This window comes from Betta splendens, chromosome 19 (genome assembly GCF_900634795.4).
Source record: "Betta splendens chromosome 19, fBetSpl5.4, whole genome shotgun sequence".
Taxonomy (NCBI): Eukaryota; Metazoa; Chordata; class Actinopteri; order Anabantiformes; family Osphronemidae; genus Betta; species Betta splendens.
In genome coordinates this window covers 13054442-13079669 of record NC_040898.2, presented here as the reverse complement: position 1 = coordinate 13079669, position 25228 = coordinate 13054442, and the positions used below count along the sequence as shown (strand labels likewise).

The 25228-nt window shown below is 51.9% G+C and overlaps 2 protein-coding genes across 9 annotated transcripts in view; both read right to left on the bottom strand.

The window, feature by feature from the left end:
• Nucleotides 1-19359, bottom strand: part of LOC114845629 (inactive ubiquitin carboxyl-terminal hydrolase 54-like) — a 30135-nt gene extending 10776 nt beyond the window's left edge. Inside the window, exons 1-9 of one of the 5 annotated variants that reach the window (XM_029133867.3) lie at nucleotides 19163-19358; nucleotides 13848-14298; nucleotides 13683-13814; nucleotides 9702-9794; nucleotides 6648-6782; nucleotides 5518-5631; nucleotides 5346-5428; nucleotides 4172-4277; nucleotides 405-551 (exon numbers count right to left, since the gene is read on the bottom strand). In XM_029133867.3, coding sequence (XP_028989700.1) covers nucleotides 405-551; nucleotides 4172-4277; nucleotides 5346-5428; nucleotides 5518-5631; nucleotides 6648-6782; nucleotides 9702-9794; nucleotides 13683-13814; nucleotides 13848-13898 — 861 coding nt within the window. In that variant the 5' untranslated portion in view covers nucleotides 13899-14298; nucleotides 19163-19358. Of the gene's footprint in view, nucleotides 1-404; nucleotides 552-4171; nucleotides 4278-5345; nucleotides 5429-5517; nucleotides 5632-6647; nucleotides 6783-9701; nucleotides 9795-12974; nucleotides 13154-13682; nucleotides 14299-19083 lie in introns of those variants that run through there. The other 4 variants (XR_003783916.3, XM_029133866.3, XM_029133864.3 and 1 more) reach the window with 4 other exon arrangements.
• Nucleotides 19360-20051: 692 nt separating this feature from the next.
• Nucleotides 20052-24990, bottom strand: myoz1b (myozenin 1b). Of its 4 annotated transcripts, none has more exons than XM_041068304.1 (6): nucleotides 24705-24990; nucleotides 23221-23307; nucleotides 21201-21367; nucleotides 20998-21079; nucleotides 20740-20929; nucleotides 20052-20408 (listed from the first exon to the last, which is right to left on the bottom strand). In XM_041068304.1, the coding sequence occupies exons 1-6, from the start codon at nucleotides 24973-24975 to the stop codon at nucleotides 20174-20176; spliced, it is 1032 nt and encodes a 343-aa protein (XP_040924238.1). In that variant the 5' UTR covers nucleotides 24976-24990; the 3' UTR covers nucleotides 20052-20173. The 4 variants fall into 4 exon arrangements, with proteins under 4 accessions (XP_040924238.1, XP_028990306.1, XP_040924239.1 ...); XM_029134473.2 differs by having other exon boundaries at nucleotides 21010-21079; XM_041068305.1 differs by having other exon boundaries at nucleotides 20998-21076.
• Nucleotides 24991-25228: the final 238 nt, after the last annotated feature.

Sequence of the window (25228 nt, the reverse complement as noted above, 5' to 3'; positions counted from 1 at the left end):
CGGGCTTCTCTCCTATAACTGGCTTCGCCTCACGAGACAGAGGGAAGAAGCAGCAGCAGACGGAGACAGACGGGGGAGAGATAGTTGAGTCACTGTAACACTTCTTCTCATTCACTGATCCATTATTCATGGCGATCGCTTCAAAAGGTGGCTGGAGATGTTACAGCGCCATTAAAATGCATCAACATTACTCAGTCATGACACGGAGTACCAGGGGTCGGACGCCTTCGCGAGAGAGGGGGAGCGAGGTGAGAAAGCTGCAGTCGACGAGAGCGACAGACGTCAGGGAAGTTGTGTCAGAGCTGATTTATCCCTGTCCTGGTTCGGTGTTTGCATACATGCAGATACAGAGGGCAGTAACACAAAGTGGTCCTGATGATGCGACGTGTGTGTGGTTCCCTTACGTCTCCCAGACGCAGACAGGTCCCCAGGCTGTGTATGACGTCCTCCGCCAGGTCCGAGTGGTCCGAATCCCACACCAGCCCGATGGACACGATCTCCGGCGAGTTCATCAGCACGCGGCGGATGCGCAACACCTCCCCACAGTTACTCTGTAGAAGAGGAGAGCGTTGTCAGGTGGTGGTGGAGCTCGTGTGCCTGCATGCAGAGAACGGGCGCAGCAGGAGAATAAGTGGTGGATAAAAGCCGGGAGAACGAGCGGATGAAAGGATCAGGAGAGAGAGAATGGCGGCTGAGCAGAGCTCGTCCCTCGGGCCTTCTGCGGAGTTCAGAACCGCGTGTTCTCGGCCCTTGCTTTGAGTCATGACCCATCGCCCACACACACACACACACACACACACACACACACACACACACACACACACACACACACACACACACACACACACACACACAGCAGCGTGCACGCAGCGCTGGCAGAGCCGCCTGGGAAACAGCCTGAGAACACCCTGACCACCGGATGCTGCCAAAGAGCATTCACACACATATGCCCGGCACACACAAACCCCCGACGAGTGGCGCGACGGCGCGCTGGCATCAAGGACGGGAGGAAGGGGACTCTGCCACGGTCTCAGAAAAGGGACACAAACACGAGCCAGCGAGCAGCAGCTAAGCAGCACAACACCGACAGGCTACGGGCAAATCTACACAGTGGCAGGCTACAGACCGGCTGGCTACCGGCTACCGACAGGCTACCGACAGGATACCGACAGGCTACCAACAGGATACCGACAGGCTACCGACAGGATACCGACAGGCTACCGACAGGATACCGACAGGCTACCAACAGGATACCGACAGGCTACCGACTACCGTCAGGCTACTGACAGGCTACCAGGAGGATACCGACAGGCTACTGACAGGATACCGACAGGCTACCGACTACCGACAGGCTACCGGCTACCGACAGGCTACCGGCTACCAGCAGGCTACCGACAGGCTACCGACAGGCTACCGACAGGCTACCAGGAGGATACCGACAGGCTACTGACAGGATACCGACAGGCTACCAGGAGGATACCGACAGGCTACTGACAGGATACCGACAGGCTACTGACAGGATACCGACAGGCTACCGGCTACCGACAGGCTACCGGCTACCAGCAGGATACCGACAGGCTTCCGACAGGCTACCGACAGGTGACCGACAGGCTACCAGCAGGATACCGACAGGCTACCGACTACCGACAGGCTACCGACAGGTGACCGACAGGCTACCAGCAGGATACCGACAGGCTACCGACTACCGACAGGCTACCGACTACCGACAGGCTACCGACTACTGACAGGCTACCGACAGGCTACCGACAGGTGACCGACAGGCTACCAGCAGGATACCGACAGGCTACCGACTACCGACAGACTACCGACAGGCTACCGACTACCGACAGGCTACCGACTACTGACAGGCTACTGACAGGCTACCGACAGGCTGTGAGCAAGTCTCCACAGCGGCAGGCTACCGGCTACTGACAGGCTACCGGCTACCGACAGGCTACCGGCTACCGACAGGCTACCGGCTACCGACAGGCTACCGACAGGCTACCGACAGGCTACCAGCAGGATACCGACAGGCTACCGACAGGATACCGACAGGCTACCAACAGGATACCGACAGGCTACCGACTACCGTCAGGCTACTGACAGGCTACCAGGAGGATACCGACAGGCTACTGACAGGATACCGACAGGCTACCGACTACCGACAGGCTACCGGCTACCGACAGGCTACCGGCTACCAGCAGGATACCGACAGGCTACCGACAGGCTACCGACAGGTGACCGACAGGCTACCAGCAGGATACCGACAGGCTACCGACTACCGACAGGCTACCGACAGGCTACCGACAGGTGACCGACAGGCTACCAGCAGGATACCGACAGGCTACCGACTACCGACAGGCTACCGACTACCGACAGGCTACCGACTACTGACAGGCTACCGACAGGCTACCGACAGGCTACCGACAGGTGACCGACAGGCTACCAGCAGGATACCGACAGGCTACCGACTACCGACAGACTACCGACAGGCTACCGACTACTGACAGGCTACCGACAGGCTGCCAGCAGGCTGCGAGCAAGTCTCCACAGCGGCAGGCTACCGGCTACTGACAGGCTACCGGCTACCGACAGGCTACCGGCTACCGACAGGCTACCGACAGGCTACCGACAGGCTACCAGCAGGATACCGACAGGCTACCGACGGGCTACCGGCTACCAAGCTACGGGCCAGCTATCAGCAGTCTACCTAGCGGCCGTCTATCAGCAGGCTACCGGCAGAATACCGGCTACTGTCAGGCTACCGACAGGATAATGACAGCCTACGGGCCGTCTACCAGCAGAATACCGACAGGCTACGACCGGCTACCAACAGGCTACCGACCAACTAGCGACAGGCTACCGACAGGCTACTGGCCTATATAATAGGCTGGCTACCAATATGCTACCGACAGGTTACCGGCCCATATCCTCCCAGTAGGTAGACGGCAGGCTAAAAGCCGGATACCGACAGGCTACCGACAGGCTACTGACGATTACCGACAGGCTACCGACAGGCTACTGACCAGTTGGCTACGGGTCGTCTACCAGTAGACTATCGGCCTATAAAATCGGTTAGGGCTATATTATAGGCTACAGGCAGGCTACCGACCAGCTGGCTACGGGCCAGCTACAGACCAGCCGTCTGTAGAATACAGGCTACTGACAGGCTACTGGGCCGATACCTACTGGCAGGCTACGGGTCGGCTACAGACTAGCTACAGGCGTCTACCAGCAGGATATAGGCTACCGACAGGCTACCGACAGGCTACCAGCTATCTACCTATCGGCCGTCTACGAGCCGGCTACAGACCGGCTACCTGCAGAATAAAAAATCTGCTACGGGCCGGCTTTGCCCCAGTTGACGCTCCCCGCCACGCGGCCGTCAAATGACACACGCGGCATCGATCGATACAGTCTAACCTCTGTGTTTCATATGCAAAGATTTCTCCCCACTGTGGCGATGCAGCAAGAGCACCGGTTATATAATAGCGCTGCTGGTCAGAGGATACTGTACTGTAGGTTTGCAGAATGCTGATTGTGGCGTTGAGAGTGAAATGAAACTACTGTACTTCAGGACAATGTTTGCACCAGCGTCCTCATCACAGCAGAGGAAGCTGCTTCTTATAATACTTCTACAGAGACAGAGGCAGCAGCAGAGGAGGGGAGGGGGGGGGGGGGGGGGGGGGGGGGGGGGGTCTGCTGCTTTCGCCCAGAGAGGAGGCTCTTTGTGTAGACACTTTGGCAGAGACGAGTGAACGAGCGGAGCCAAGCTGGATCCACTGAGCAGCAGCACTTTGTCGGTGGCAGCACAACACACAGACCTGCAGAACAAAGCGGTGTATGTCCCCGCGTCCAACCCCGTCACCACCTGCATCGAGCGCTCTCTTACTTTTCTCTCCTTTAAATATAAACTGTAGAGTTTCAGACACGCACATTTTCATTTGCTTAACACAAAGCCACAGAGTTTGAGAAAGGATGAAACTACCCACAAACGACAGGTTGAGGTGCATATTATCATAAACATGCAGCGCTTATATGGGGATTCTCTTAGATGTGGGATGCGAATGCGAATGCGGATGCGGATGCAGATGCGGATGCAGATGCGGATGCGGATGCAAATGCGGATGCGGATGTGGATGGAGAGGTGTGAGTGTGGGTTCGTTCTCACTGGGCAGTTGCGCAGGTCTCCCATGTTGCTGGCGTTGCGGAGCAGCTCCCCGAACATGTCCGGCGTGGCCTTCTCCCTGCACTCCAGCATCCTCACCGCCTGGTTGCTGCAGCGGCGGACACAGACGCACACGACAACAACAACACAGGCGCACGCTTAGCGGGGGGCCTTCATGAGGCGAACGCAGGGAGAACGGAGACACTGAGAAACAACGCGAGGCTGGATGTGAAGATTTTCAGTTGATGTTCAGCCAGAAATACCTCAGGAGCAAAAACATGTCTGGCAATAATATTACTTATGCAACCAAGAGCTAACACCCACAGAGACGCTTAATCAGCGGCTTTAAACAGAATAAAAGCAGAAAAACTATTAAATATATGTAAATAAAACAGCAGTTTTTTCCAAATTCACTATTGCTATTAAATAAAAACTTTTTTGAGACTTTCAGGCTGGGCTGCCTTCATCCCTTTTAATGTTCTCTGAAGGACAAACATTGCAGTGATTCAGCGTCGCTTGTTTGTTCCGTTTGGACTGTTCCTCGGTTCTTGAACCTGCCTCCCTCCGGTCGTCTCCTCTTCGCTTTGTTCCACCAGCATGAAGTGAACCCCCCCCTCTCTCTCTCTCCAGCCCTCGCTCGCCCTCTCCTCCTCAGTGGGAACCACTCTCGTACCCTTGTTTACTTCCATCTAAATGTTTGCTTCGTCTCTTGTTTGCCCTGATCATCTTCCTCGTGTTCTCCACTACCCTGACACGGTGCGTCTCTCTGTTCATTCCTCTACTTCCTCCTGATTTATCCCCCCATTCCTCCCTTGCTCAAAGTCTTCCCGACCCTGGGCTTGGCTTATAGATTGCCTCCCACCCTCTACTGAATCAAACAGCTGATTGATCACTCCCCCCCCCGTTGCTCCTTTCATTGACTCCTCCGTGTGTGCACATGCAAACGGATACCGGCGCATTATGCGGAAAGTCACCTGCTCTTGCATATGCATGAGCGTACACGTGCTTGTGCATAATGCGTGTGTGCGTGTTACAGTAGGCGTGCACGTGCGTGTGCGTGTCCTGCGTTCAGCGGGGACCCATGAAGGCAGCAGAGAACACGCTGTACCTTCCTCCACCACCATCCAGCCTCAGCTTGTTGCCAGATTTACTGCAGTGTGTGCGCGTCTGGTCTTACCACAGGGACGTGGTGGAGATGTAATGAACCATCTGAATGAAGGGCAGGGGGTCCGATGTGGCTCCGCAGCTGTTGCACACACACTGAAACACACACAGATGCAGCTGGCGGTCACAACCAGGCCCCCGCGGCTGAACCGCCATGGGCTCGGACGCTGCCGACGGGCTCCTACCTGCTCAAAGAGCGTCATGGCGAACTTCTGGTGCGGTATGCAGTGCTTGGCCGTGCAGATGTCCTCCCTGCTCTCGGCGCTGATGTGGAAGTGGATGCGCATCAGGAGGTTCTCCTGAGAAACACACGCGGCCGCGACATAAATCAGCTGTTGCGCGCAGACACGCGCTTGTTTGCACCGTGTGTGGCTTTGGATCCTTCCTCTCTGTTGGCGTCTCTTGTTAATCTGACCGTGGGAGCAACATCTATATTTCATAAGAAGCAGACAGATTCCCTGACTGAACACATTCACCAGCAATCGATCAGACGGTGCCTCGCAGGCACACACACACACACACACACACACACACACACACACACACACACACACACACACACACACACACACACACATACAGAGGTCTGTAAGATGGAAGAAAGAGACTCAACGTGAGGAAGCAACAGGAAGATGATATTACAACAATAACATCTTTGATTAATGACAATTTCTTTTCTTAATTTTAGCCCCTTTTTACTGAATATTATTAACCTCCAGCTCTTTGCGAGGAAGCGTTGGTAACAGTGTTTCTATCAATATGAAGACACAGCCAGTAGCTGCAGTACAGCAAGAAGCTGAGCAATGTCTCAATTAACTCATTCAACTCATTAATTCATTTTCAATTAGCGACGCCAACTTGTGCTTCCTGCCTGACTTTTAAAGTGCATCCAGACACATGAGTGTTGAAGGTGTTTTATCACCAAGTGTTCAACACTTGATAACGTAATTAGTTATCAGGGTTTAATCAGTTCATTGTTATTATCACCTCACCAAATGAATCTCTCTAAATTACCACAGAAATGCTGGTGAGATAAACAGATAACAGACAGATCACGTTTGTCTTTATAATATGTTTTCCTCACAGTTTTTAATTTAAACCTCCAGAATATTTAGTGAATAAAGACGTGCATGTCTGCACTGATGCTGCTCTATAGTCAGACCTCTGTTTAAAGCTACATGAGGTGGAAAAGTTCACACCACAGGATAATGCATCGCAATGCGAATAAAAAGGTCTGAGGACACTTTCAGGCTGCATCAAACATACGGCTTTACCACGTTTCCCCATTCGTGCCAGTGTGTGTGTGCTGACTCACAAAGCACTCTGCAGCGTCGTCCATGATGCCCAGCTGAAAGCGCTGCTCGTCTTGGAAAGTCTTGGCCAGGGCGCTCCGCAGTGCATCTGAAGGCAGCACACGCTCACTGCTGTACTGAAACTGTGCAAAGATACTCTGCAAACACACACACACACACACACACACACACACACACACACACACACACACACACACAAACATATAGATCCGTTAATTCTTTATCTTATTGCTCAAATATACACTGCTATAAATGCTTTCTTGAAACACACCTGCAATGTTGGAGTGTCGCCACACACACACAATGTGACTGAATCAAAACCCATCTGTACCTTGTCAATCACGCCGTGTCCTGTCAAGTGACCCACAAAACACGACGAGCGGAGCTAGTTTTCAACTCATCAGGACCAAGTGCTGCGCAGCAACACCCCGCACTGGACTAAAACAAACGCCTCAGAGCACAGCCGGCCTCCATATCAGAGCATATCAATAATAAATGCCATTTGTAGTGCACTTTTCTCCGACAAAAAGCAGCGCTCAGAGTGCTTTGTAGCAGTAAAACAGAAATGCAATCAAACTGTTGCAGGGGCCGGGAGAGGAAGCTAGGCCACTAAAGTGTGTTTCGAGGGCAGCCTTCCGAGCCCGTGGAGAAGGATGTGTCAGTTTGGAGAGGAGGGATGCTTTAAATTGTTTATACTCATGCAGATGTCTAGACAATCCATTCATGGATGAGACGACTGTCAGAGCCGTGTAATGACTCCATTCCTCATTTCACTGCAGGAAAACATCTGTCCATAAATGTTAGACTCTAATGTGCTCAGTGTTTATCTTTGCTTTCCATTTCTTGACTTTTCTAATTATTTTACAGATTTTGTTTTATGGCTTTTATTAATCTGGACAACACAGCCTGATAATTACTACTGTTCACTGATTTAAGTTGAACATGGGAAGTGCGATGAGCTCTGAGTTCAAGCAGAGGCGGTCGCGGCGACTTTACTGAGCTGCACTCGTCTAAAGTGGGAAAGATAAAAGAATGGGCGACTTTCTCCAGATAGCCAACGGATAAAAATGACCCAGTTCTTTGTTGGATTCTCAGCTGGAAAAAACTAAAACATGAACTATTTTTGACCAACGCTGAAACAGAGCAAACAGAGTCACACTGAGGCATCGGGGCAGAGGTTGGCCTGACGTCGATTAAATCCCCAGTCACACATCTGGGTTTAAACTATTACAGTAAGTGTGCTTTTAAATATATTATTTGCCCCAGTAAAAAGTAAATATTTATAGATTCATACATATTTTTTATTTTCTTGACTCGGGCAAAAAAACATCACATTAGCTTTAGAAAACTGTGACTGTGACAGTTTCCGTGTTATTTAACATTTCACATGAATCAATTAGTTAATGAATTGAGGAAATCACGGCGGATTAAATGCCAAAAACAAATTTAACTGCAGGTCTAAATAAGCAAATTAAAATTCATTCAAACTGTTAACGTTTCAAACCGCAGTTTCATGCTTTTAAACACAGATCTCACGTCACAGCAGCAACACAAAACTGCAGCTCAGTTATAATAACAGCAGAAGAACTTTGGAAAAACTGCAGATTTAAGTGGATGAAAATGAAATGGCTGGCGTCTAAAATCAAGTTTCTTCCAAAATATATTTGTCAAATTAATAAAACAGGGTGGAAATACTAGGTTTGTTTTAAAACAAGAAGCTTCGGCCTGTGAGTGAGCCGGAGTGCTGGCAGCAAGAAAGGTAATGCAGTCGTGCTGACAGTGTGTGTGAGTGAGTGTGAGAGAGCGAGAGAGCGCGTGCGCGAGAGAGAGAGGGAAATAGAGAAAGAGAGAAGAGGAAAAAGGGAATGTGTGAGCAGTAGGGTGTGTGTCTGTGTGCGTGGGTGTGTGATATGGTGGCTGTGCTGACTGCAGCAATGCGCCAAGGAGAATGGAGGGGGAATATACCCTACAGAGAGGGAGGGAGGGAGGAGGAAGAGGGTGAGAGGACGGTGTGTGTGTGTGTGTGTGTGTGTGTGTGTGTGTGTGTGTGTGTGTGTGTGTGTGTGTGTGTGTGTGTGTGTGTGTGTGTGTGTGTGTGTGTGTGTGTGAAGACAGCAAGAATCTACACCAACTCCCGTATCCATTCATCTCTCTCCTTCCTTCTGTCTGCTCTCCTATTCTACTTCCTCCTTCCTTGTGTGTGTGTGTGTGTGTTCAGGTGTCTCATTGTGGTTGAGTGTTGAGAGAGACAAAGTGTTGCAGTGCTTTCTACCAGGATTGCCACAGGCAACTTGCGTTTGCTACGGCTTTATCTGCTGCAGATTAACAACAATTCATGCACAATCCCTCCACAATAGGAGAAGCCGTAATCACCGTTCGCCTTCATTTGGCATGTGTCTGGCCCGGTTATTCAGAGGCTTTCATCTTGGTTGCCGTGGGGACTACACTGTTGGTACAGCGTTAAAGGCGCCCGTGAAACAAAGGCGAGACGGTGGCAGGACGTTAATGGAGACCGACAGCAGAAAGCAAACACTTAACGCGGTGACGGCACCTTTGATTCGAGCTCACGCACACAACTCAAGCTTGTGTGTGTGTGTGTGTATGTATGTGTGTGTGTGTGTGTGTGTGTGTGTGTGTGGTCCAGGATGATGTGTGAGCATCACATCTGAGTGCACACGTAGGTGAGGTGTGTATGTCTGTGCAGCGTCCCAGCGTGGATTCTGCTGCCTCAGCGCTTTCAGTCAGCCAATTAATTACAGCGAAGACCGAACACACAACTGCACCACAGCACATGACACACACACACACACACACACACACACACACACACACACACACACACACACACACACACACACACACACACACACACACACACACACACACACACACACACCGCTGTCCATCACACCCACCCGTCACCGCTGACGCAATAAACGGCTGGAAGGCTGGTTTCATCACGAAGACGTTACAGATCGGCACAAGAGCAAATCAACCGGTAACCAACAGACCCGAGATCAGATCAGCCTGAGGAGACGGAGTCAGAGGGTGTTTACCTTCAAAGCACAGAAGATGCACGAGTCCTCCATGCACTTGTGCGTGGTCAGCTGTCGAAAACTCCTGCGAAAGATGTCAAGGTGCCACAGAACCTGAGAGAGAATTAAATTATTTTACCATTCAATTCAATAAGCAGGCAGAGACACTGGAACAGGCAGGTGAAGCAGCTTTCTATTAAATGACTGGGCCGCGTTTGGCATTAAAAGCATCACGCAGGCGCTTCCTGCAGCTGGAAATGAGACCGTCTGAAGTCGTCTCTTAGAAAACCTCAGCTCAGCCGTTTATACGATGTGGAACGAATGTTCCACCGCGTCTCTATGAGGTCGAGGTCTGAAACTTAGGATCGTGACAGTTCATGTTTTACCAGCATGAGTCTTATTGGCGACATTAGTGAGGATCGGCTCACATTTCTTCCTGCCACCATCTAATGTTTGAGTTCCCGTCACGACACTTGGCGATTCAACATCCGGAGCTGCAACATTTCATGGCATAAAACATAACCAACAAATCGAATATTTCATGTTTATAAAGCGGTTAAAGATGTAGTCATGGCTCAGGTGAGACTGGTGACGTTAGAGATGCTTGCCAGTTGCCATGGTTACACAACATGCGTTCTGGCAAGCATTCAGAAATAGCCACTGGGTGCTATGCACATCTACATAAACCAAGTAATGGGTATAAAATGATTAGCTTTAACCTTTACATCTACACAATTAAGTTGATAGATGGATGGATGGATGGATGCAACTCAATGCAACAAAATTGAGTTTATCTACAGTTAATTTCCAGAACTATGTGCCTGAATCAGAACCAGGCCGCTTCCCAGTCAGCGGCTCTGTGTGCCTCCTGCTGTATCCAGCCGATTTCTTTTCCCAGCAGCTCCCACTGAGCGCACTTCCTCATTTGTATATTTTCAGCAATAAACGGAGATCCAGCAGGGAAGAAAAGCTGAGAGAAACACACGCAGACCGGTGGGAAGCGTTCCGCACGAGGTACCGTAGGCCTCTTTGTGTGCTCCCCTCCCTCTCTAGTGCATAATTAGAGGAAATAGCTTAGTGCATTCATTCTGTATGCTGAAAGATAATATTGACACAACACTGTCCCCGAGGCTTCGACCGAGATCTGCAGCGCTCGCTCGCTCACAGGACCACACGCGCTCACGTTCACGCGTCTGGAGGCCTCATCCATACAGGTCAGCAGTGACGGGGAGCGTGGCAGGTGCAGGGGGGGGGGGCGGAGGGGGCGCCAGCAGGATTCTATCCACGGCGGTGATGCATCGGACCCCCTGCAGAGCGCTGCAGCAGCCGCCGCGAGGGCACGCGCCCCCGAGCCTCCGCCCCCTCCTCAACAAGGAGACGAATGAGTGGACGGCAGGAGAATCAGACAGATAAAAGCCTGTTGATGAGGAGTCGTCCTTCACCTGCTCATAAGAGCTGATTTCAAAGTTAAAACCCTTGAAATTGTTGTAAACTTAATCTATTTACATGTTTCTCAGTGTAACAGATTTATTTCCCGGCGCTGAGGGAGAACAATACCTCCAGAAACGGCCTCATTGTTCACTGTTCATTCTCTTAGAACTGCTCCGATTTAAGTCAGGACTGATCAAAACCAAACACTGGGGTTGAAACAATGTGCATGAATGAATCCTGGTCTATGAAGACACTGTTGAGGTCAGCCAGGACTTCAATGAGTGTCCAGTCAACGACATGGGAAAGTTCCTCAAAGTGCACCTGGAACGAGCAAGAGACTCGGGCGACGGCACCGCAGGCGCATATCGCTGTGTGCATCAAGCAGCATCAGCAGCCTCGTGTGTTCAAACGAGCCTCCCGTCATAAACAACACATCTAATCTGACAAGCTCTCGCACTCGGCCATAAACCAGCAGCTTCGCTTTATGAGCTAATGCCTGTTAATGCCTGATTTGGAACCTCGGTGACCTCTGTTGCCTCCATCAGACGCGTGTGAGGCGTTATGGATGACTCATTGATACCTCGTCTCCATAGCGACCTTCACATGTGCTGCGTAACATGAATGATGGGCATTAGGGCCACACTACGTCTCGGGGTCGAGTGGTTAGTGGTCGAGGTCACTTTATTTCTGGCTCTCCTTCCAAACAAACTGCAACTGGTCATTCTTCTACTATTTGTGCTGTCGTGGACATTCGCTTGACTCGGAGCCTGACTCCGACCTCGGAGTGAACGCGCTGGGACGTCCAAGGGAGATTAGCAACGCTTTCCACTGAATAATCTCCAAACTCCAAATTGTTTTGAGTTGGTTCCCGACTGATTTGCAGCAGCCGTTGCTTCTGTCTGTCCTGGTGTCAACGCACACACCTGGACAGAATTGTGGTCATTTAGTTGCATAATGTCAGCTCATTCCTCCTGTCTGACCTGAACATCAAGGCCCAAAGCAGGCAGCAGCAACAGGAACCAGGTCCAAAGCTACAATGACTCCATGGATGTTCCTGAGACACATCTTTTCCCAGCTGCAGCAGAATGAAGCCGCATCACGGACGTCACTGCATCAACGCTCAAAGCATTTATCCCCGTAAATGTGCCGGACGGTCCAGATCCTTCCATCGGCCCCTCGGCTGAGATGCTGCGGCCCTCCTCCGGTTCAGCCTCGTCCGCGCGCCGCAGCCCAACGAGCCAGCGCTGCCCATAACTCCCACAGCTATAGCTTTAAGCTGTGTCTACAGCAGCACAACCTGCTGAGCATGTGCAAACACTGTCCCTCCTCACGGCCGCCCAGCGGCTCCACTGCAGCAGCAGAGGCTCCCCTGCCTGTCTCACAGGGCACTTAAGGGCAAGGAAGCGGGGGACAGTGTTACGCCGACAGCACAGGTTACAGCAAACAGAGACTCAGTCAGCAACAATACAGATGATGAAAACGTTTAGAGTCAATCAAAGGAGCAAGCGTGTCTTCATCTCTAATGCAGCGACTTGATGTATATTGGTTTTATGTAATTGTGCATTAAATATATATTTAAAGTGAGCTCTTGACTGTGTGAAAGCTTCAGCAGACATCCAACCTGACCCTTGACCCCTAAATGACACTGTCCACAGAGGGTCCACCCTGCAAAGGCATCGAGCAGCATCAGAACGTGCCCCAGTTAATCCTCACGTCTGTATCAGCGTGAGTTTGTCCTTGAAGTGGCCCCTTTTCCTCCCCGCTGAAGATGCTTCCATTAAAACGTTCGCCTCTTCTCCATGTCCCTCCCCTCCTCCCTCCGTCTCCCCTTCCTCCGCCACAGACGCTCGTTTTCTCCCTTACCTTGTTTGACTCTTTGTTTCCACTCTGAGTCCCAGCAGCGCTGCCTCCAGTCTTCTCCTCATTTTTTTCATACTGTATACTCCTCATCCCTCCTTCTTCTCTGTTCCTCCTCCTTCAACTTTTCCCCCTTTCATCTATGCCTCTGCTCACTTCAACTCTCCCTAAGCTTCTGCCTCATCACCCTCCCTCTCCTCCGCTCACTCCAAACCCCCTCTCTTGTGCCCAGTCTCTCTCTCGCGCGCGCTCTCTCTTCCTCTCTCGCTCTTTCAAGCCAGTAGTCGGGAGGCGTTTGTGTGTGTGAAGGTGCATTTGTGCCAGCTGGAGGTCTTGGGAGGAGGGAAGTGAGCGAGGAGACGCAGGAGCAGCGGCGCAGTGTAAGCATCTACACACGCAGACGTCCAAAACCCCCCGAAACACGCAAACCCCCCGATAAAATGGCGCTAATCTCACCCCGGCTGGGCTTAAATATCAATTAAGTGCAGATCTGAGGGGGACGAGTGAGGTCAAAGAAAGACAGAAACCATGATAGAATGAAAGCATCATAGCACGGACTTGTATTGAAGTTTGGTGTCATGTGACCTTTTGTCCCAAGAAACTCAAAAAGAACACAAAGATAGAGTTCGAGTTCACTCCCACTATTGATCCAGCTCCGTGGAAATCATTCCTCGTGTTTTGGTGAATGTGTGCGTTTGTGTTCATCCCACTGACCTGCAGGGCGCTGTTGAGGAAGCAACTGTTCTGACCCGGCTCGTTGCTCAGGCCTTTGCTGGGCGCAATGGAGTTCATGGTTCTTGGGGTCACCAGCCCCGGCCCCCCGCCCGCTCCCGCTGCCGCTGCTGCCGCTGCCGCTGCTGCTGCTGCTGCTGCTGCTGCTGCTGCTGCTGCTCCGCCACCCGACGCAAAGTAGTTCCTCTTCCACGACATCACTGCCTGGAAGCCCCCGTTTCCACGGCGCGGCGGGGAGGAGGCGGGGCGGCAGACCGGGCGACCGCCTCTATGTCACTCCCATGAGACACAAAGAGGGAGAAGGGGAGGAAAGCAAAAGGAGGAAGCGGAGGAGAGAGGCCGCGATGGGAGGTCACGGAGATGCGCGGCGCCTTGGATGAGGTTCTGGGACCCATGCGGCGCCGCCCGTCTCCAGCCCTGGTTCCACTTCAGACCACTGGCCAAAGCCGGCGCTTGGCTTTGTTTTCCTTCCTTCAGCTCCTTAAACGCTGCAGCTTATGTTTAAGGACATGGGAGTCCAGAGCATCTCCGCCAGAAAACTGTTGATTAGACGGCACCACTGCTCCCATGTGTGGAGTCCTGAGCCGCTTCACGCTGCCTGTAAGACACCAAGACAAAGCTGTCACATAAAAAAAACAGAAAGGATAATATTCTGTACATAAAGATTCAGGCAACGTCAATAAAAGCTGGTTCAGAAAGTTCAGCTCCTCACTTTTGGTGACTCATGCTGCTGTAAAACACAAGTATTACCAGTAAAAGCTACAGCATTTCAGGGAGCTGTTACTTCCTGTGTTTCTCACACAAACCAGCAGTTTTAAACCAGATCAAGGAGCCTGAACTGGACTTTCCGTGTGATCAATATGAAGGAGTTACACTAATCACGACAGTCGTCCCGTGGACACGGACTCAGTCAACGCAACGTTAAATCAACACCATTAAGCAGAACCTGCCTGGAAAAATCTGTTATGTCATTTTATAATCGTGCTCAGGGACATTATCTGCAGCTTCTGCTGGTCAAGCATCATTGTGCACAACTTCCGATCGTGTGTGTGTGTGTGTGTGTGTGTGTGTGTGTGTGTGTTGATGAACAATAGGCGGCCCCGCGTGCGCCTGTTACCCTGCAGTACAGTATGTGTGCGTGGGTGTGTGTACATGGAGTTGCGTAACGCCGCCGGGCAGTAGCTAACAGATCCGCAGTGGCCCCCCCACCCTCCCTTCCTCCCCCCTCCCTCCCCTCCTTCCCCTATAGCTTCCCCGGTTTTGGCAAAGCTCCCTCGCCCGGTTGCCAGGTTGCGTTGCCGCCACAGCACCCTCTTGGTGAGGAGGCCAGAGGGCGCGCGGATGCTGCAGTGATGGGGAGAGCAGCGTGGGCTGTCGCTATGGCAACGCCCACATGGGACCGGGGCGAGAAGGGGGAGGAACGGAGGCAGGGGTGCATCGTGACGACGACGGTGAGGACACGCATCGGAGCGAAGGTGGAGGGGAGCGTTGCATCCATCCATCCATCCATCTATCTACTAACGAACAAATTCAAATTGTCAGAGGATTTATGGGGATTTCATTTCTGGCATTTTCCCCCACAGCACAGCATCCTGAGCTCCTGCTCCTCCTGTGTGTGTGCCCCCCCACTGAAAACGCTCTCCGACTGCACCCCACAGCCACACACACCCGAGATCACTCTGGCAGGAGCTCACACACGCTCTGTTTAGAAGGCCTGTGTGTGTGTGTGTGTGTGTGTGTGTGTGTGTGTGTGTGTGTGTGTGTGTGTGTGTGTGTGTGTGTGTCCACATCTTCGGCTAGTTACCATGGAAATAGGCCAAGCAGCAGGCACGTGGGGGAAAAGCCGAACCATGTGATTGAGCAGAGAGGGACACGCTGTGCTGCACTGGTTGCGGAGGCGGCCACGCGGGTACGGGTTCGGGTTCGGACCGAGGGCGTCCTGGAAGTGGAGCGGGTCGAGGTGCGACTCGGAGGCTGCGGACGCGTACGGAGGACACGCGAGGCCGAGCTCAGGACTGCGCCTGTGTGATCGTCCTAAACCCAACCAAAAGCATGTTAAACACTCCACAATCAGACTATGACACTTCACTGAACTGAACCTCCAACTCCACAGACCCTCAGCGGTGACCTGTAAAATTCTACTGGTGTTCAGTTCAGAAACACGAGGACATCTGCTGTAAAACTTTGCTGCTTGTAATGATTTTTCCATCACACACAAACACATGGCTGGATGGACCGACGGACACCCCCCTTCCTGTAAACAGTATCACAGCCCTGTTGAGTTTGCTCAAGTTCAGCCCAGTGACCCGCTTGGACTCAAGGGCAAACTGATTAGACTGGATCTGATTAGATCCGGCGTCCAGTCATTGTAGTCCAGCGTGTGAATGTAGCAGTGTGTCAGTATGACAGCGGATTTCTGCTGGCGGATCGATGGGAGCCAGCGAGGGCACAGCTGGAAACCTCCGGCGCAGACGGCGGATATGGATCCGCCGCCGCCACCGCCACAGAACCGCTCCCACAGTTGAACCCGGCGCCGCCCTCCATCACGCGTCCTTTCTCTGAGCTCCGAGCAGTAAAACGGAATCGGCACCAGGGTCCGGGTCTTTATGGGAACAGCTGGGTTTCCGTGCAAGCGTGCTGAATACCACACATGAAACTGGAGAATGCATTGTAAAGGTGGCGAACGGGGTCAAAGGTCAGACCAGGAATAATGTCACCCAAGATAATGTCGAGGCTGAATGTTCTTGTGATAACGCTCTGGTTTGTGCTGAATTGTCAATCAATTGTCCACGTTTCTATTTCCTGCTGTAAATCCATGTTGGAAACAAAACAGGCAAAACCCTCACCAGTCCATTAGTGTTAATCTTGGGCTTTGGAGCCAACATCATAAGTCCCCCATATTAAACTACCTACTGAGGATGACTGCATGAGCGTGGCAGCGGCCGCTCTCATTGGTGGAAACGCATTTCCGTGGTCGCCGGCGGGATTTGGGCGCCGCGGCTCCCGCCCGTGTCTGTGCTGTGAGCTAATGTGGCTCGGTGACAGTTGACACCAATGTCAAGCGAGCTGAACAAAGAGCTGATACCGTCCCCGGGGACAGAAGCCTGTCTTTCACGCTGTCTCCCTCACAGTCAGAGCAGCATAAAGGCAGCAGGCGCGTTCGTAAAATAAAGACGTCCTGACTTTTTTCCCCCCTTTAACGAAGCCTCACTTCCGTCGTTTCCGTCTGGCTGCACTCTCCTCTCCCTCTCATTCACTTGATTCCCGCCGCCTGTCTCTCACCTCCTTTCTCCGTTCTCATCCACTCCCTCCTCTCCTCCTCAGCCCATTCATCTTTGTCTCCTTCCTTTCAGTTTCCGGCGAAACTTCACTTTCACGTCCATGTGGTTTCCCTGTAAGTGGGTCATGTGTAACTTCAAATAGCCCGAGCTGACAATAGGGAGAGCCCGGAGTTCATCCTCCCCTCCGTGCTCCCCTTTCTCCCCCTAACTCCCCCATCCACTCTGACCAGAAGTTTCGCGTGTGCTTTTTGCACGCGCGTGTATATAAAGCAGGCACATGTGCAGCTCCATGTGTGAGCATGTCACCGTGACTGATACTTTTTTTTTTTTTTTTTTTTTTGCAGGCTTCAAGGTCACTTCCCGCTGTGACATTAACGCATACATGTGCGAACACACACGCCGGTGCAGGCACATTATAACCTAGATGCAGCCCATTAGCGCGGCAGCACGTGCACCTCCAATCCTATTAGCGGGAATATGGAGATGTTTGCTTAATATTTAGGCGATTGCGTAACCGGCCTTATTTTCAACGCACGCTGGGAGTCGTGCGAGGTCTTTGTAGTTAAAGTCAGTGTGCGAGTCGTAATGAGGCCAAAAGAGCAACAAGGAGGAGAGGAGCATGTTAAAGAGACTCAGAGTAAAGGTCAGAGGGGACCGACTCCAGCTCCTGCCCTTTCTTCATCCTCTGCAGCCACTTCACCTGCTCTTTCCTGTATAATCGCACGCGCGTGAAGACAATCTGAGACGTCAGCAGCGGATGAGGCTTCGTCGCGTCAGCAGCACTTTTACAGGAAATTGGGGAAAACGTCACACGTGCAGTAACTGAAGTAAAGAGCGAAGCGCGAGCGTCCCCGTCACGTGTGGCGCCGTCCGATGGTCCAGCACCGCACGGATCACCCTGATCCTTTGAGTATTAAAAAAAAAAAATTAAAAAGCACCAGTGGAAACACCCTTCATGCGAAATGGCTCTGAGAGGGAAGCCAGGGTTTCCTGGCACCCACTTCCACAGGACGAGGCTGAGGACAAAGCATTTTATGGATGCAGGTTCCAGACACACAACGTGTGAAAAGCTCCTTGGAATAAAGCAGAAGGGCTGCACACAAACACACATGTGCACATAATGCACACAGGCGGGCGCTTATAGAGGCCCAGTGCCCAAACTAAAAATGACGACGAGTCCAAACTTAAATGTCACGGCGACATTTCAGCTGAGTTCACGGGGAGGAGGTGTCATCTGAGTGTCAGGTTTGTCTTCACCACGTGGCGACGACGAGTCCGAGCGTTTACCTTTAAGACTCAGACTGACACATCAGCTCACGTCTCCATTTCACTATTAAGTTCAATGTACAGGAGCAGAAGCGAGGCTGCGTAATGTTGGGCGCAAAAAAAAAAAAAATGAAGGTACGCTCGCTTTCTTTTCTCACGTGTGTGCGCGCGCGTGAGGCACGCAGCAGAGGGCTGTGTCACCGTCTCTAATGTGACGGCGCTGTATTGGCTGCCAGCGATGCGGGCCCACGGAGGGGACGAAGTCATCAATCACGTGGATCGAAAGCGCAGCGCGGAATCAACGGCGACTCCCCGCCGCCGCCGCCGCCGAACCCGCCCCGCGGGAACGGGGGATCCGCCTCCGCAGGGGACAGCGGGCTCGCGAGCCCATCCATCAACAAGTGCACACACGCCGGACGTTCATCCGGCGAAACGCCCGCACCGCCTCCGCCACGCAACGCAGGAGCGGGAGCCACGTGCCAGGTGGTGACACGCACCTGTGCGCGCGTGAACCACGATAACACCTGTGACTGTCCAAAACAAACGATCCCCGGACTGTGAAGGATGCGGTTAAAACGGAAACTACTACAGCACGGGGGGGGGGTTAATACACGACCACCTGATAAACCATGAAACAGCAACAGAGTAGGAGCACGAGGAACAGACGCGTCTCGAGCTGCCGAGCAGAGTGACAGTGACAACAATGGAGAAGAATGATGATGATGATGATGATGATGACCGCCATCCTCTGACACAGTTAGCAGAGCACATCTGGATCACAGCTGACCCCACCAACCACACACACACACACACACGGAAAGACGCTCCACGCTCACCAACTGTCCACTGTTGCCGCACGCGCGTCCACCTCGGTCCCTTCTCGCAGTGATTCCGCGTTGTTGTTTTTTTACTCACCCCGGTGCCGTCGCCGCCGGTCTCCGTCCTATCGCGTGTCCCACCGTGTGATTTAACGGGAGCGAGGGGGAGCCGTGGGCGCATCCAGCCCCTACCAGCGCCATCCAGCGCTGCGGTCGCGGCACGCCGCTCTCGCGATACCGCACCGTAACATCCAGCCTCCCCGTCCGTGCGCGCGCGCGCGCGCGCGTGCGTATGCGTGTGTGCGTGTGTGTATGTGTGACGTAGCGTTTTTTTTTTCGGGGCCGGGTTGCTCAGCGCGATGCCGCCGCCTCCTGGGCGCGCGGGGCGGAAAGTGATGACGTCATCTCCCAGCGCGTAGACTCACTCACCTGCTTCTCCATCACGCACCCCCACACGTTCACCTGCACGCAGATCCTGCGGCGACTTTACAACCTTTAACAGTGTTCAATAATCAAACACGGTGGATAGTGACAGACCCACACCGGAAGTACACACTGACCACAGCACATCAACAAATGTGGAAACACACAAATCGGTACTTTATGTCCTGCGTCATCCACCTTTGCATGCGCAGGGCGTCTGTTTAATTGGCAGCAGCGCAGACTTGCCAGCAGCAGTCCACAGTCAGAGCCTGCAGACTGAGGTAAGAGGTCGCGGGGACACTTTGTGGTTTGGCAGTGCATGCGCACACTTTTTAGTTTAGCTTTTCTTCCAATGTTTGAGTAAACGGGTGTTGTAATTTGCATCTTTAGTTGATATGATTGTTGCAGCTGCTTAACCCTAATGGGGAAAAGGACCCTAAGAGGCATTGTGTAAAGGGAAGATTTATTGCGTAAATGCATTATTTTGAGTGCAGCTAATCTAGTTATATATGAAGAATCCTTATTCATAGCTGGGGGTGAAATGAAAGAAAGCACACAGAGGCTCAGGGGAGGTCTTTATCCATTTCAAATGAATTTAAATCAATTATTGTTCTCAAGGTACAACACGTGTTCACAGTTCTGTCTGTGCTCATGTTGCTGCGTGTATCCGCGTCCCGCGTCCCGCTCACAGGTCGTCCGTCTCCCCGTCGAAGGGCACGTTGTCCAGTTCTATGTGGATGCTGGACGTGTCCTCGCTGCACACCCAGCCGATGGGCGTGCGGTTGAAGGAGGGCCGCGAGCGCACGTCGGCCTGCGGGCCGCCCGGCGTCTCGGGCTCCTCGGCGGCGGCGCCGACCTCCGGCAGCTCGAAGGTCAGCGCCTTGGCCGCTCTGTCCGGGCCGCCGAAGGGCGTCGCGCTCCTGGGGACGAACAGACAGACGCAGAAGGAGCTGAGGACGGGCCGCGCTGGGGCTCGAAGCGGCGGCAGACGTCGTGCAGGTCTGTGGACGCGTTCCTCCCGTGTCTTCACTCTGGCTGTCTGCTTATTGTTTACTCAGCCCCATTAGCGCAGGACACAGCTGCTCCAATAACAGTATTACAGCAAACAGCGGTCTAGCGTTCGTATAAGATTAAGATAATTACATCTGGGGTGAAATGCTGTCTCAGTGCTAAACCAGTATAATGTAATCACACCCCTCGAAGAGATTTCAGCATGGCTGTGATTATACTTTCACTCCATAATCACTCTACCTATTGAAGCTCTTGTACTGAGGCAGTTGCAGGTGGTTCTGGATGGGTCCCGGCATGGACAGCTTCATGGTGGCTTTCAGCTCCTCGTTGTCCTTCATGGCTCGCTCCCAGGGTGAGACGTAGGTGCGGACGTACTCCTGCCTCCTCCTCTCCTTCTCGGCCTCCTCGTCCACCGTCTCCTCCTCCACCACTGAGACGCGGAGACAGGAAGGAACGAAGGGATGAGACATCCTAAGAGGGCGTTTTTTAAAAGCTCACCTGTGACCTGACCTTCTTCCTTCGGCATCTCGGGCTTCGGTGGGACAGGGGGAGGGGTCATCAGGAGGTTCTGGAGATTCTGCTGGATGACAAACAGGACAGATACCCTTTATGTGACTGCACACACACACACACACACACACACACACACACACACACACACACACACACACACACACTCATGATAAACTCTCCACACTCACCATATTCTCATTGGTCACAATGAACATGTCCACTCTCTGCTGTCTCATCTTGAACATCTTGGAGCCCTTGTTCTTGAGCAGAGACAGTTCCTCCAGCATCACGTCCTTGGGCGTCTTGATCTTGGTGCCCAAATCAAGTTCGGCGGCCTCGGAGTCTGACTCATCGTCTAACGTGAAGGAGGACGTGGATTTAGATGAAGTGAAGCGACTGAAATAGCAATTTGTGAATTCCCTTATTGTAAACATCACAGATTTGGATGATTGCGCGGCTTTGGCCGAGGAGCTCGTCGACCAAATCCATCTGGCAGATTAAAAGGTGGATTTACCTTCCTCTCTACGGCTGAAATCAAAGGCTGTAGCTCCGTTTCACACTCGTTATGATGAATTACGGCCGAGACCTGTTGTGTGCTGGTGGATGTGTTTATGTGAGACCAGGGGAGTTGCAGGGGTTAGTGGGCCAAAGTGATATTAAAGGAAAGGGCGCCGGGGACCACAGCAGGTTCTGTGGTAGAAGTGTTTATGTAGCAAAATCCTTCCAACACCACCACCCCCCTCGTTCAGCGATGGAGAGATCTGATGGATTTTACTGCTCCACAGAGCTCTTCATAAAACACTCTCCTCTTCCAGCACATACACTCTGATATCACTCATAACACCTGGAGTCCAGCCATAAACCCACACACACACACAAGCACCAACACATCCATAAAGCTGGGAGTTGGCATCGCAATGCTGCAGAGAGCTGTTAGTGCTTGCTCATAAATCAGACCTGTGTGTGTGTGTGTGTGTGTGTGTGTGTGTGTGTGTGTGTGTGTGTGTGTGTGTGTGTGTGTGTGTGTGTGTACGAACTCTCCCATGAGGGTATTGATTAGAGCGTTAATTCAGACGAATGTGAAACTGGATCTGGCTGCTGACTGGGAGGAAATTGGACATACTGGCAGAGACCGTGGATGGACAGCTGGACAGCGGACGGACGGACGGAAGTGTGGAACGCGGTCAGAGTGACACAGCGGCAGGGATGAAGGATAGATGAGTAGGCATTAACAGCAGCGAAATGAGGGATAAGCGGGATAAGCCCCCCCCCCCCCCGACTGAATGAATGAATGAAAACAAACCGGTGAAAACATACAGATGTGGCTGCAGATGTGACAGCAGAAGGACATTGAATAGAAAAACAGCCAAGGTAAATAACACATGAGCACGTTGTACCGACCCTGGGGGCACGTTTAAAAAATAGTATGTTAAATACTATTCACATTCTCCAGAAACAAAAAAATAACTTTGGGATCTCCGCTGTTCTCAAAAATACCGTCCTGTGAGTTTGAACAGTGTTCAGCGGCACAGCAAGAGTCTGAACAGATGGACCCACTGGTGAGTCTGGCAGAGGGAAGCGCGCTAAACACATGGGTGGGTCTTTTCCGACAGGAAGTCGAATCTCTGCTGTGGATTTAGAATAAAGAAATAAAGCGCTTTGTATTTATCGCGAACACCCGGAGCCAATGCAACTAAATATGGAAAAATTATAAAGTTAAGAGGCCTGAACCTCAGTAACTACTGAGGTTGAGAGGTGTTCATCAAATAATAAGTCAAATCTGTCGAGAAGCTGCATTGATTGAAGCTCAATTGCTCCCACACGCACGGTGCGGCAGAATCAGCCTCTCTCGCCTCTAATGATGACACATTTGCCATTTGATAATGACCCAAACCCCGCAGGAGACTCCTCATCCGCGTGAGACACCGATCACCGCGCGTTTAATCGAGGCTTCGTCAGGGCCGCACGCAGCAGGTGACGCCCACGCGGCCGCGGAACCTGACATTTCCTGGGCTGAATAATCAGACCGCATGGGACGCAACGCACGGCCTTCAAGGAAACATAACAAGGGTTCTAGTGAAGGGCTGCATGTTTTCATGCTGCGCGTGAATCCATGACCTTTGTGTGTGTGTGTGTGTGTGTGTTGTGTGTGTGTGTGTGTGTGTGTGTGTGTGTGTGTGTGTGTGTGTGTGTGTGTGTGTGTGTTACCATTCTGGCTGATGTTGGACAGGTCCGTAATGATCTTGGTGGCCTTCTTCCTCTTGTTAGAAGGGGCAGGAGCTGTTAGAGCCATGGCTGCAGGAGAGAATAGATGAAACCAGGACTCACTTCTGCTTTCATTATAAAATTAATTAATGCAGAGTAAAAGGGGAAAAAGTCCCAGAATTAGTCGAGCTGCTTGGGGGCAAATGCAACCTACACAATTACACACCAGGTTACGTACAGTATGAACATCTCAATGGTTCGGTGGATTCATTACATCTTCAATAAAGACCGTTTGTCTTTACATTGTCTTTACACTGTATAATCTGATCAAAGCCTTTGCTTCGTTCGCACGCGGCAGGACAGAATTAGCAGCAGGACACGGGCGGCCGATAAAGTGCCCGGCAACAAAACCGCTCCCATAAATAATTTAAACGAAGATAGAAATTGATTTTCATGATAGGATACGCTGTAATTTACAAAGTTGTACTCGAGGTCCCAAATGTTAGCAGGCTCCATTAGAGGCTCGCTGGGCTCCCTAATTAACTTAAGCACACTCTTAGCATGGTATATAGCCCCGCACACCCTGGAGGACACTAATTCCCGGTGGCAGCTCGCGTCTCTCTCATCCAACCACTGTCTTTTACCCAGGTTCAGAGCAATTATGTAGGACTGGAGGTGAGTCCCACCACAAGAGGAGGAGTTGGAGACCCGTCTACCGGGAGACAGTTAATGTAATTGCTTTTCATCCGCTGTAATTGAGGCTCATTTCCTAGACGGGGATTCGGGCCTGTGAGCTATTTTTATGAATCCGTGCACCACTGAGCTAAATGAGAGGGACGAGCTTCATTCCCACTGTCGCGTGAATCGCGTGGTTCGCGATGGATGGAAAAGCTGGACGCTACAGGTGATTCTGCGTGCTCTGGGAAATGTAAGATGGAGGCGAACTGTTGTGTTGTGCAAGGCCCGGGGTCCTGTTACTGGCTCCCTGAGTGGGGAGACGCCTCTGTCCCCCCACGGCCCGCCGGTTTTAGCTCCAGATAAATCTCCAGGGGACAGCTGGGGACGAAGGGCATCAGTCAGCGCATTCCCACATACACACATCCATCCATCCCGCAGACTGAACCCAGTGCAGAAGGCCACATTCCTCACCTAGCGTTAGGTGGGAAGAGGACGGGACGTTAAGCTGCTCCCCAGCTAGTTTCCACCATTCCACTTAATTGATATTTTAAAATTTTTTAAACTTTCTTCTGATTTCTTTTGATTTATAACCATGTCAGTCTCATCTGTCATAAACTATTGAGGTTTTCATTCCTCCTCTTCAATATTTCACCCATTAGGAGGCCTTGAAAGGCTCGTCCTGCAGCCACACACTGAAGACCAAGCGAGTGAAGTTTCTCGTGGTCAGTGATAATCCACAGACGCTCAAAGCACGTGAGACAGATTCCTTCTGGCTTTATCAACACGCGTCCAGCGCTCGGGTGTCTTACCTAAGACCCAGGTATCCCAGCGAGTCCCAGAGGGGGCGCGTGTCAGAGGAGGAGGATTATAGATTCCCAGGTAGATCTGTGTCCCACCGCTTGTATTGAACTGCCTGCCCTCCTCTTCACCGCGGAGAGAGTGAAACCCTACCAGCGGGGCTGCTCCTGCGTGGAACTGGAGGGAGGAGGGGGGTGGGGGTGAGTAGGGGGGTCGAGGCGAAGCGTGTGGTGCTTCAGATTCAAAAGTTTTTGAGAAATGGGATTGTTTTGGTCCTGTCATTAGGATAAATGCGTCACTCCTTTTGTTTAGAAGGTATTTTTTACTATGCGTTGAATTCAAGCACAATCAGCAAATTCATTCATGTAGATCTATCACTAAAACAATTCTAAAGATTTTATAAATGTTACTCGCAAAGATCCTTTTTGGCCTCGCTCTGGAACAAACGTCCTGCTGGCAACGTGTGAGAACTGATCCTGATGCTCACAAATGATGCAAAGTGATGCAAGCATTGGCCCTGCATCCTCCATCATGT

Coding starts and splice junctions, on each gene's coding strand:
- myoz1b (XM_041068304.1), bottom strand. CDS start 24,975: ATGACAGGACCAAAACAATCCCATTTCTCAAAAACTTTTGAATCTGAA. Junction 23,308..24,704: donor CTGGGATACCTGGGTCTTAG/GTAAGACACCCG, acceptor TCTCTCCTGCAG/CCATGGCTCTAACAGCTCCT. Junction 21,080..21,200: donor TTGTGACCAATGAGAATATG/GTGAGTGTGGAG, acceptor TTTGTCATCCAG/CAGAATCTCCAGAACCTCCT.